At 34.7% G+C, this 13,854-nt stretch overlaps 1 protein-coding gene across 7 annotated transcripts in view; it reads left to right on the top strand.

The window, feature by feature from the left end:
• The window catches only part of LOC149773699 (dystrophin-like), a 494,817-nt gene that overhangs the window by 461,201 nt on the left and 19,762 nt on the right, over positions 1-13,854 (top strand). For all 7 annotated transcript variants that reach the window (XM_089946224.1, XM_089946223.1, XM_089946219.1 and 4 more), the window contains 2 exons: positions 7,865-7,933; positions 9,163-9,207. In XM_089946224.1, the coding sequence (XP_089802350.1) occupies positions 7,865-7,933; positions 9,163-9,207 (114 nt within the window). The remainder of the gene's footprint in view (positions 1-7,864; positions 7,934-9,162; positions 9,208-13,854) is intronic.

Genomic DNA, 13,854 nt, shown 5'->3' on the forward strand with positions numbered 1-13,854 from the left:
GTGTAATTGTTGATTATACTCAAATATCAGAACTACACACGTATGTTTTTACATGAATTACCTGTCTAATTTGATTTGTGTAATTGTTGATTATAGTCAAATATCAGAACTACACACATATGTTTTTACATGAATTACCTGGCTAATTTGATTTGTGTAATTGTTGATATACTCAAATATCAGAACTACACACGTATGTTTTTACATGAATTATCTGGCTAATTTGATTTGTGTAATTGTTGATTATACTCAAATATCAGAACTACACATGTATGTTTTTACATGAATTATCTGGCTAATTTGATTTGTGTAATTGTTGATTATACTCAAATATCAGAACTACACACGTATGTTTTTACATGAATTACCTGTCTAATTTGATTTGTGTAATTGTTGATTATACTCAAATATCAGAACTACACACCTATGTTTTTACATGAATTATCTGGCTAATTTGATTTGTGTAATTGTTGATTATACTCAAATATCAGAACTACACACATATGTTTTTACATGAATTACCTGGCTAATTTGATTTGTGTAATTGTTGATATACTCAAATATCAGAACTACACATGTATGTTTTTACATGAATTATCTGGCTAATTTGATTTGTGTAATTGTTGATTATACTCAGATATCAGAACTACACATGTATGTTTTTACATGAATTATCTGGCTAATTTGATTTGTGTAATTGTTGATTATACTCAAATATCAGAACTACACACGTATGTTTTTACATGAATTACCTGTCTAATTTGATTTGTGTAATTGTTGATTATACTCAAATATCAGAACTTCACACGTTAATTAAGTTCATGTTTTGTGACCTGCACCATCAGGTTTAAGGTTAAAAGCAATGACCGATTTTTCTGTTTGACTTGTTAACATGCTACTGAAATATAGGAGAACATATTTTTGTTATTAAGAGAATATGCTGTCATTCATACTGGAGGAAATAATTTAACACAGCTATTATGATTTGGAACTGACAGAAGATGTATACAGTCTAATCTAAGAAACATCTGTGTTTAAAATCCTAGATGTGAAATAGTTTTGTGTGAAGTGACAACATACGAAAATTGTGATATATGGGATATGAATGAATCCATCAGAAAATTAGCATAACAGTGGAACTTTAAATTGGTATACAGCTACAAGGGTTTTAGAAGGTTATATGTACAAGAGACTAAATAGGAAGACAATTTATCCAAGTCACCATTCCATTGAAGGTGTAAAATGACTCATCAGACACATCAAAGAAGTCGTTAAGAGTAATACACAATTACAGCTGTGTTATATTCACAACAAAAATCATAAATCTGAAGATACATGTACAATCAAAGCTGTCTGAACAGACATGGACACTTCCTGTATTATGGACATTTAAAGACGAATCAAGGATATAGTTTGTGTGATGAAATAAGCAATACTGGTGCCAAGTGTAAAGGTATTGGTACAAATTTAGATGGTCATTATGTTCCAAGATAAGACACAAAGCCAAATTCATAATTCTCGACAATAGGATGCAGGGAGTAATGTTGTTACTTTTTTATCAGTGTTGCAGATAGCTTTACCTGAGACTCTAGTGAACTGATAAATCACTAAAATGGTAAATCCTGATTCAGGATCTTTGCTTCTCTATGTAATGAATGCAACAGTTCTATGTGTAAATGCAGTCATTCCTCTAGCAGTAAATATAACAACACAACCAGCATTCATATCAGAAATAAACAGACTGTAAATAATACACTTATAATGTCTAAGAATAAGCTCAACAAGATTATGTCTGAAAATAGCAATAATAACAATATAAACAGTGTAAATGAATGTAGTAGTTATGTCTCCTTGAGTGCCCAAAATAGTCATTGCAATCCCATTACATTTAGGAATTTTAAATATCTGTAATAAAATAAGTCATATCAGTTTTCAAGGCATCAGAGGCAAATTTTTCAAATTAAACTTGAATTAACTTCTCCAGATACCATATATACTCACTTATAAGAGGAGTCCAACTGTATAGATCCAGATCTGCCGTCGCATAAAGCACCAGCAGATCTAGGTCTGTGCAATTTGTTAGGAAGTATCAGTAGAACAAACTGCATAGACCCTGATCGGTAAGTACATTATGCTATGGGAAATCGGGATCTTTGTTGCCTGCAGTTTGATTCGAATTATAATACATACATTAGCAATGTAGATTTGTTTGCATCTCAGAACGAAGGTCAACTGATAATTTTGTCTGCATTGATGAATATTGCAAGCATGCACGAAGGCAGGAGATGCGGGACTCCCCTCGTACATGTATTTTCATGTTCTACTTATAATTGAATATCTATTCATAAGTGAAAGTCATTACATAGAAAAGTATTGGAACAAATTCCCAGTCTGACTAGTATCCATAAATTATTAGCTGCAGGAGTCTTTTGAAATTCTTACAGTTTCGATAGGTTGGGGGTTGTAAACTTATGTTATTAAAAAAAACACAAAGTAAGGTTGATGAGTTAAATTTTGGGGTATGACACAGTTATTGGTATTACATAAAGACTATGTGGCCTGAAAGTCCACAACAGAAAGCCCTATGTGGCCTAAATATCTGCAAAAGAAAACCCAATGCAGCTGATACACAACAGTCATACATTTCTGAGGATTTTCTTTCAAATCTTGCATAATTTTTAGTGAGTTAATCTTGTAGGCGTACTGGTCATATACCAGAAGAGCTTGGGGCCCCGAGTGGCCGAGTGGTCTAAAGCGCTCTTTGTTACGGATCACTGCCATCTCACCTCTGTCTGCGGCGGTTCGAGTCTAAGATTCAGCCAATGTGGGCATGTGAGAAAGCTTGCCAGTAGCTTCTCGTGGGTCGGTGGTTCTTTCCGGGGTTTTCCGGGTTCTTCCTCCACCATTAATACTGGCCGCCATGTATAGCCTATCGTGCTGAAAAATGGCGTTAAACCCCACAACAACAACAACAACCAGAAGAGCTTATGGGACAATATGTTGTCCATCTATTAATGCAAGTTTGTTATCCCAACTCCTCAACTGCTTCAAGGAATGCCATAAACTTCACATATAAATTCATCCTATGGCCTAGTTGGCCCTGAAGGAAAATGGTGACAACTTTTTTTCCAATATAGCCACCACAGCAGCCATCTTGAAATCATGTTAATGCTACTTCTGCAGAATAAGTAGTCATATCAACATTGTTGTTTACTAAATGTCTTCTTATGATGTCTAGTTGGTCCTAAATGGAAATGGTACCAATATGATGTCCCATATGGTTGCCAGGGCAGACTTCTTGCAGATCTTGTTATTGCTACTCCTGAATGGAAGGTCATATTGGACATAGGGATTTTCACCAGGAAGCTTCTTATGATGTCTGGATGCTCACATATAGATGGTCCTGTCTGGGTGGTCCCGTCTAGATGTGTTGTTTGAAAGGTCTTGAAATTCTTGCTTTCACTGAACAATAGCAAAGATGGTTTGAATACTCTGCAATTTAAAGGAAGAAATGGTTGATCCTAAATGAAAATGAAGCAGGTCTGATGTTCAATATGGCTGCCACAGTGGCCATCTTGAAAATCTTGTTATTGTTACTTCCACTGAACAAAATGTAATACATGTATTGCCATTGTTTTAAGTAGAAGACTTCTTATGAAATCTAGTTGGTCCTAAATGAAAATGGTGCTATGCAATGTTCAATATGGCTGCCACAGTGGCCATCTTGTAAATCGTATTTCAGATATCATGAATGAAAAGTTGAATTGACATGGGGTTTTCACTGGAAGACTTCCTATGAAGTATAGCTGGTTCAGAATGAACATTGTGTTTATCTGATGTCCAATGTAATTACAGCAGCAGCCATCTTTAAAAAATTACTCCTTGAGAATGGATGGTCATATCAACATCGGGTTTTACTAAGCAACTTCTTTTGCTGTCTGCTTGGTCCTAATGGTGCTGTTCAGACATTCAGTATGATAGCCACAGTGGCCATCTTGAAAATCTTGTTGTCCCTATTTCTCCTGGATGACTATTCATATCAGCATGGGGTTCTTACTGAAAGACTTTTTATGATGTCGAGTTGGTCATAAATGAAAATGATGCCAATCCAGCTTTTAATATGACTAACACAATGACCATTTTGAAAATCTTGTTATCACTACTCCACCTCAGTGGCTGTGGCTGGTCATATCACATTGTTCTTTTGCCAAAAGGCTTCTTGTTGGTAATAAATAGAAATGGTGCCAATTTATTACTGATTACATCCACCATGGCATCTGTCTTGAAAATCATGTTATCATTGCTTTTCAAAAGTAGAAAGTCATCAACATGGAGTTTCCACCAGAAAACTTCTTATGATGCTTTGTTGGTCCTGAAAGAAAATTGTGCCAAATTGAGATCTAATATGTCCACCACTGCAGCTGATTGGAAAATCAAGTTATCACTGAACAATATTAAAGATGGTTTAAGGGAAGAAATGGTCTTGTCTATCTTGAATTCTTGGAAATTCTTTCAGACAGTAGAGTGTCAGTCTTTTAGAGAGCCTCTTGTTTTCTTTCATTATTTAACAAGAGACAAAAGTTTTAACCAGGTAATTTTCAAGTTCAGCATCTTGCAGACTTCATATCAATTATGTTTTGTGATGATCATGTCATTTTGAGCTGTGCAGTAAGCATTTATTTTAACCAAGCAGACAGCCAACTTAGCACTGTTTTCAAACCCTAGAAGTCAAATACTTAAGCAGATTTTTAAACTTGGCCTACTAAATGTTTAGCAAATGGTATGTTGTCTGTATAAGCATGATAGTATTGAAACCACATCACCCTAGCAAATGGTATGTTGTCTGTATAAACATGATAGTATTGAAACCACATCACCCTAGTAAATGGTATGTTGTCTGTATAAGCATGGCAGTATTGAAACCACTTCACCCTGGCAAATGATATGTTGTCTGCATAAGCATGGCAGTATTGAAACCATTTCACCCAGGTAAATGGTATGTTGTCTGTATAAACATAATAGTATTGAAACCACATCACCCTATCAAATGGTATGTTGTCTGTATAAGCATGATAGTATTGAAACCACTTCACCATGGCAAATGGTATGTTGTCTGTATAAACATAATAGTATTGAAACCACATCACCCTAGTAAATGGTATGTTGTCTGTATAAGCATGGCAGTATTGAAACCACTTCACCCTGGCAAATGGTATGTTGTCTGCATAAGCATGGCAGTATTGAAACCACTTCACCCTGGCAAATGGTATGTTGTCTGCATAAGCATGGCAGTATTGAAACCATTTCACCCAGGTAAATGGTATGTTGTCTGTATAAACATAATAGTATTGAAACCACATCACCCTAGCAAATGGTATGTTGTCTGTATAAGCATGATAGTATTGAAACCACTTCACCATGGCAAATGGTATGTTGTCTGTATAAACATAATAGTATTGAAACCACATCACCCTAGTAAATGGTATGTTGTCTGTATAAGCATGGCAGTATTGAAACCACTTCACCCTGGCAAATGGTATGTTGTCTGCATAAGCATGGCAGTATTGAAACCACTTCACCCTGGCAAATGGTATGTTGTCTGTATGAGCATGGCAGTATTGAAACCATTTCACCCAGGTAAATGGTATGTTGTCTGTATAAACATAATAGTATTGAAACCACATCACCCTAGCAAATGTTATGTTGTCTGTATAAACATGATAGTATTGAAACCACATCATCTTGGCAAATGGTATGTTGTCTGTATAAACGTGATAGTATTGAAACCACTTAATCCTGGTAAATGGTATGTTGTCTGCATAAGCATGGCAGTATTGAAACCACTTCACCATGGCAAATGGTATGTTGTCTGTATAAACATGGCAGTATTGAAACCATTTCACCCAGGTAAATGGTATGTTGTCTGTATAAACATAATAGTATTGAAACCACATCACCCTAGCAAATGGTATGTTGTCTGTATAAGCATGGCAGTATTGAAACCATTTCACCCAGGCAAATGATACGCTGTCTGTATATGCATGATATTATTGAAACCACGTCCCCAAGCAAATGGCATATGAGACTGTGTAAGCATTATGACAGAGAAACCATTTCACCCTGGCAAATGGTATATGAGACTGTGTAAGCACTATTTCAGAGAAAAGATTTCACCCAGGCAACTGGCATACAAGACTGTGTAAGCATTATGACAGAGAAGCCATTTCACCCAGCCAGATGGTATATGAGACTTTGTAAGCATTATGACAGAGAAACCATTTCACCCAGCCAGATGGTATATGAGACTTTGTAAGCATTATGGCAGAGAAACCATTTCACCCTGGCAAATGGCATATTAGACTGTGTAAGCGTTATGACAGAAACCATTTCACCCAGGCAGATGGTATATGACCTGTATAAGCATAATGACACAGAAATCAAACCTGGGCAAATTAGATATGCTGGATATATTTTATATCCATACATGACAAATCATTGTTGCCACATACATTGGTTTTGCAAGTTTATCAAGTTTATTTTTAATCTCTTGACTTGGACATCTTTTACTCCATTGGAGGCATGTACATTTTTTTCTGACAGATCTGATTCATTATCCAAGAAAATCTGGAATGTCTGAGATTTTCAACAAAAGTTTGTCAAGTGGAATCTTTGAAGGACCAATTTTTCATTGTTATCTTCATGACATATGTGGTATATATTTACATACAAGTTGAGTCAACTCCATACATAAACCCAAATCAGTAGTCACATAATGCACCAGCAGATCAGTGTCAATGTTGTTTTATTATAGGCACATTATATGACAGTAGGTATGGGTCTGTGCAGTTTACAGTTGGAATCAGCTTATAATCTAGTATATATGGTAGTTACTCTTTTATCAAGCAGACTGCTTCCACATAATAATAGACTGGTTCAAATTATAAAGGAGAATGAATTGCCCAATCATTAGTCCTGTGTTTTAGTCATGGTCCAAGCTTTGTCATTTAGCTTAATTAAATGGCTTGTGTATTTGAAAACTTGTTTCCTGGTCTGGTCCTGAGTGCACAGTATAGAACTAAGTTCCAACAAGGAGATTTACAGGCAAATCCATGTACCTTATTCAGCATTGATTGGTCAATGTAAGCTTAAAAATAGAACAGCTTGTGTGACTCACATCTTGCACATGTAGTCATGTTGGACACAGTGGCCTGTCAGAATCATGAATTGATGTGATACTATTGGAAATTGTATTTATTAACTTGTCTAGTTTAAAATAGAGCAGACTCTGTCTGGACCAAAACATTATCATGGGAATTGACAGAAGTTACAGGTAACAGGTACTTTGCAAATGAAAAGCATCTGTGTACACTGTCTTAAAATTCACTTGATATTTATTTAGGAGGCAGACAATCAATTTGAAACAGGATAGACAGATTTGATTGGTTTGAAAATTGATCTATTCCATAGTACATGAATGTTACAATTTTCTAATTAGAACACAGTTTGACTGAAGGTGTGTGTGTTTGTGTGTGTGTGTGTGTATGTGATATGGAAAGATTAGTAGAAACTATAGACTCGTTTATGCCATTTAATCAAGGTTATTCACGATGGGAGGTAAGGGAGAAAACTATATGGAACAAAAACAAGAGATGCTGGTTTAATGTTGAATTTAGCAGTGTTCAATGGGGACAGTTATAACAGATGATTGGAATACATCGAAGTTCTCATTCTTGTTGTCCATTATGTTGACATCTTTGATTGAAATTTAGCAAATTTAAACCAGGTACTAAATTCCTTTAAAATTTTAGAAGAACTTGATCAATATAAATTGATTATCTGTTCTTTTTCTTCTTTTTTAATGCAGTCCATCTCCCTCTCCACAGCACAGTATATCAAAAGACATGCATTCCCGGCTAGAGCTGTATGCCAACAGGTGAGTGAGTCAGCTCATTAATTATTACTGAATGTGTTGATTGATAAATACGTGTTTAAAATATTTTGGGAAAACAATAGGTCAGCGTGTATTGGGTTTTTTGCATCTTCTTTTATTTGAGTCATATTGCTTTGGATACCCTACTGCTTCAGTGCATACCATAGTAAGTAAAGTTTTCTTTGTGAGAAATTATTCTGTGCATTAGCACTTAATTTTTTTTAAATATTGTATTGGAATTTGTATTCAGATTTGGTTTATTTTTATCCTGTTTTATACCAGAATAAGTCATTATTTGCCAAGTACACTAGTAATGACAATTGGACAATGGTACTTACTTGGAGAAAACTGGATGCTTAGTCTTGGACATCACATTTCTGAATTAGTATGACTTTTTGTTAGTATTTTAGCATACACTCAGATAAGATGTAAAGGCTCTTAGTTTTGGCACTAAATAGCCAGGATTGTGCTGATATGCCAACTTCATACATACATACATACATACATATATACATGCACACACACACAGACACACAATCATAGTCACCGGTGCATTTTTGCCCTGGTCCATTTTACCATGCATAGAGGTATTCCAAATTTAAACATTCAAAACAAGAAAGTAATGACTTTCTTTAGGTTTTATTGGACACAGTGTGAAAACAAATGGCTTTTTACTGTGAATTTACATTGCTATGAATGCTTTATTATGCACGTAGCTGCACACAGGTTCAGTGCAGATTTGGCAGTGTCTGTACTATCTTTATCAATACACATTTACCAATACACATCTTTATTATTGTGAAACCATTAGCAAGGCACGTAGTATGAATGATCAGACGATATGAGTCATCAAAAGCTGTGTAATGAGTAACATAAAAAAATGTCATATGACACACTACCAAACTAGCTTCTACTGGAGGTGTGAACAGGATGCAAATTTGATCTAAACTAATTATGGGAAATTTTCCATTGAAACCTCAGTACACGTGTGATAATATAAACTCATATGGAATTATCTTGAAGTGATAATAATTTTGCTGCAGCAGTTTTCTAAAATAGTTATAAATATTGAACAGTAGTTTCAGATGTTAAATGATTGGATCAAGAGGAACATTTTTTTAAATACAAAAATCCAGACTTTGATAGTATTCATTTGAAATTTAATACATTTTGGAAGAAATGCCAGTTTGGTGTAAGTGGTCCTGGAAATGTTTACATTTCTCATGCCACAGGTTAGCAGAAGTAGAACAGCGACAAGCCTCACTGACGCCAGATACGTAAGTACCATTTTCGTTTGTGTATATTATATATCTATAAATATGTTTATATCCCCATTGGTGCTAATCATTAGATACATATTGATACCCTCCCTGGTGTCATTGAATTAATATATATTGCACATATTGAAAAGTATTTTTTTTCTCAGCAATTATTGGAGCAGTAAGGACAGGTCCCTTTCATTATATATGACAGAATTGTTGGGGTATATAAATCCTGACAGCATTATATATCAGCCTGTGTTATAGTGAGAATAATTCAGAATTTTGTGAACATTTGTGTCTGTATTGGGGGTGGGGTGGGTAATGGAAACTAAAAATTTAAGTTTTTGTTGTTGGGTTTTTTTCTACCAATGTTTATTAAAAAAATTTAAGAGCCTGAAAAAGTACCACACAATATCGAAGATGATGTTCTAATGATGTATGTTATATTGAGTGAGAGCTGTCATTTTTTCCACCTGTGATGCAGCAGGGTAACGTGTCTTGTTTATGATGGCAATTATGTGTTAAAGTTTTTGTAAGTCATGTGTTTTATTTTTACATGAGTTGCTGTATTCTATTCCAACATTTTAATAAAATATTACTATATGCCTTATGTATATACTGTAGTATGCAGAATTGTCCTGTCTCACCTGCTTAAAGTAGAAAATAACATCCATCACAGGTGAGACACAATCAGAACATAAATATCTCTTTCCGATGCAAGTTAAATAGCATGGATTGTTTGAAAGAGACTGAGAGGTACTTACAAATTGGTACAATTTTTGGGTGGACAAAGATCCTGCACGAAATAAATTGGTGCTGCAGAATATTCTCCTTATCTGTTAACAGTGTTATTTATTTGAATTTTTCCAACATAATAGATTGTCATCAAGAACTCCCCATTGTCATCAAGTTGAATAACTTTTACTTTTTCTTCTAAAGTATTAAATCTTCATTTACATTATGACATATTAAAAGTTTGTAATGATTTATTCCTATGTTGCTAATTGTACATTACTGCAATTTCATTATGCAGACAAAACGTTTATATGAAATGCGTTGTTTTTAAAGGAATTGATATATGTACTGTCACATGACCTTTCAGGCTTTGTTACCTGATCTCTTTAATGTTAATTTCTCTGTATTTGTTTGTCCACAAAATCTATATTTAGCCTATAACAACCATGTTATGATCTTGACAATTACATCCGGTTGTAATCATCAAAGAAAAAAGACTTGACTTGCCATTTGAAGCCCAGAATTGTATTGCAGCATTGGTTTACCCCATTTCCTGTCAATGATGGCATTAATGATATATTATTAACCTTACTAGCACATGTACTTTAGATGACACTTTTTTTAGTTGCAAAAACCTGACATCTGGAAACAAACATCAGTAAAGATAATTGGATTACTTACCTTACGACATGAATTAAATATTCATTCTAGACACATATCAATATAAAATATGGATGCATACTAGGGGTAAATTTTTACAGTTTTGCACTAATGTGTGGCCTTTCTTGAGAAGTACTTTTGAACACAAACTCATCAGTGCTAAGGGATTCTGGCCATAAAAGTGGGTGGCCACTGGCTAGAGGGACCATTCATGAGGGGGACCACTGTGTGTGTGTGTGTGTGTTTATATATATATTATGTGTGTGCATATGTTTATCACTTATTATTAAAGCTACATATTAGCAGCGGAGCTACCGTTTTTAATTTTAAGTCCATAGCTGCTGTTGCTGATGCCTATATTCAATCTTTTAACATCGTTATATAGACGTTTATAAACAATAACATTCGTGTGCAAAACATTCTTACATCCTAAACACTGTTGCCCTAATCTAAATTTCACTTATTGTATATACCCACTTACAAGTTGAGTCCAACTGCAAACAACATGGGCCTTGATCTGCCATCATATAATGCATGGGTAGATCCAGATATATGTTGCTTGATCTACTCATGATTCCTAGGAAACTGTTTAGACTCAGATCTGAGGGTGCATTATGCTATGGCATGTCTGGTCTGTCCAGTTTGCAGTTGGACTTGACTATATTAAGCTCAAATCCTTTTAGGAAATTATCATCCTTATATAGTTATGATACCATTGACAATGGATATGGAAGATTACTTTACAGGACTTTATTGCCTTAGATATCAGAAAGCTTTTCCAAAAGGAATTCATATGCAGACAGAAGGAGGGATCAGGATGCAAAAATGTCTTGTACAAAACTGATCACATAGCTTTGCCACAATATTGTTAATGAACATCAAGGTAACGTTGTCAAGAGATTGTACACAAGTAGCAGGCATGCTGCTGGAACATGATGTTCCATAATACCCGACAAGTGTTATTTATGAATCGGTCTGTTCAAGACTTTTAAGTTAAATAGCATGGTTAATGTTCTCTTTGATATCCCTGGTGTATGAATTGTTTTGGCAGTGGCTAACAGCTGTTTGGGTCAGCTAATATACAGCAAAATGAATCTGCTCTAGATATCCAATGATATTTTTCCTCCATCTTTATTACAAATAGCGGGAAGTCACACTGACATTTTTGTAAAAGGTTTGGGGGATTTTAAGGGTAGCCATTTTCGTATGAGAAGAGTATGTACAAGTAGACACACTTGCATTATGTTTCAACAAACTTGTGTTATAAATAACTTTGAATTAATACAGATTAATCTATGTTTTTATCTTCATCATCAACACAATGGCTGTGATCATGTTTTATGATAATGGCACTATATCATGACACTGATCATGTTTTATGATAATGGCACTATATCATGACAGTGATCATGTTTTATGATAATGGCACTATATCATGGCAGTGATCATGTTTTATGATAATGGCACTATATCATGACTGATCATGTTTTATGATAATGGCACTATATCATGACAGTGATCATGTTTTATGATAATGGCACTATATCATGATAGTGATCATGTTTTATGATAATGGCACTATATCATGACAGTGATCATGTTTTATGATAATGGCACTATATCATGACAGCGATCATGTTTTATGATAATGGCACTATATCATGACAGTAATCATGTTTTATGATAATGGCACTATATCATGACAGTGATCATGTTTTATGATAATGGCACTACATCAGAGACTTTACTGCAAATAATGAAATTTAGATTTTTGTGATTGCATAACCACAGCAACTGCAGTTTCGTAGAATACTTTCAGTAACTAGACAATCAACAGAAACATCAAATTACTCAAATGCAAAACACTTAGTAAGATATATTTGGCAGTCAGTCTGCAATAAAGTACTTTTATAATCACTTGGAGCTAATATGAAGGATTACAGGTATCATTAGGTTCACAACAAATGGTCAGTGCAATTTTCATGATCATTTTTACCGTTGTGCAAATCCCAGCTAAATTAAATGAATCTTGCCCAGATTCATTTTATTTAGCAGCAATTTGTACAATTAGTAATCTTAAAGAACACTTTTGATGTCAAAGAGAATACATGCAAAACTGTATACACTCGAATCTACAATTACTGGATCTCGATGAAAAAGTTTAAAATATTGAAATAATTATGCTCTTTTCATTCTCTATTCAAAATCATTCATGTTATATTGGGTAGGTTGGATGAGGGCTTAATGTTCAGAATTAAGTATAAAATGTTCATAACTTGCCTTCTTTTGGACAACATATACCACTTAACAAAACATATATAGCTATATGTTATTCAGTTACCTTCTGTGTAAAATATGGAGAAAAATTATCATAAAGATGGTATAAAGATCCATTAGTTTGGTTTGGCTTGGTTTTGTGGGATATAACACCATACCCTAGATTATGTATGGAAGACAGTATATTTGGTGGAGGAAGAACCTGGCAAGACACTGGGAAGATCCATCAGCCCACAGGAAGCTACTGGCAAGCTTTCATACATACCCACTTTGGTAGAGCCAAGACTCAAACTTGCATGGACAGAGGTGAGATGTGTAAGTGCCTTAAACCACTTGGCAACCCAGAGCTCCTCAAAATTTAGTGGATTATGTTTACACAAAAAACTTAAATTGCAGCAGTGGTCAGTTATTTTTGTTTTAGGATGGGTTAAAAACATTTTAACACATTATTGGCTTTATAATATCAAGGAAATGGGAACTAAGTGTCTTTGCCAAGGACGCACCAAGGCAGCTGACCCAGGAAGACCAGGTGGGTATTGAACCTGAGGACCTTGTAATACAAGTCAAGTGCTCTGTCAACTGAGCTACTGCAGGTCCCTCCTTTGGAACAGAGGTGTAATCTTAATATGCCTTTCTTTTTAGATAGAAATGATTTGTATGGGGATTGAAATGGAGTTATTTTCGTTACCATATTTGTTGGAGTATGAATTCCGTCCACATGTTTTATGATGGGATAACTTTATGGTACAAACATTGCATGGCAGGAGGAATTCCTGTCTGATTTTGTTTTTAATGGAATTTGTTCTTTAGAAAACTAGCAGGAACATTTACCCTAGTACTTCAGGTTCAGAAACCAGAAACAAATCAATATTGGATCAATGTCAGACTTTGAAGATCTAGTCATAAGAGGTTTCTCTCTTCTGCATAAAGTAGCCTATTGGTAAAATGAGAACTTTTTTTACTCATGCTTTCCGTTATTCTGAATTTTTA

Source organism: Sinohyriopsis cumingii, unplaced genomic scaffold (genome assembly GCF_028554795.1).
Source record: "Sinohyriopsis cumingii isolate HCF-2022 unplaced genomic scaffold, ASM2855479v2 utg000622l, whole genome shotgun sequence".
Taxonomy (NCBI): Eukaryota; Metazoa; Mollusca; class Bivalvia; order Unionida; family Unionidae; genus Sinohyriopsis; species Sinohyriopsis cumingii.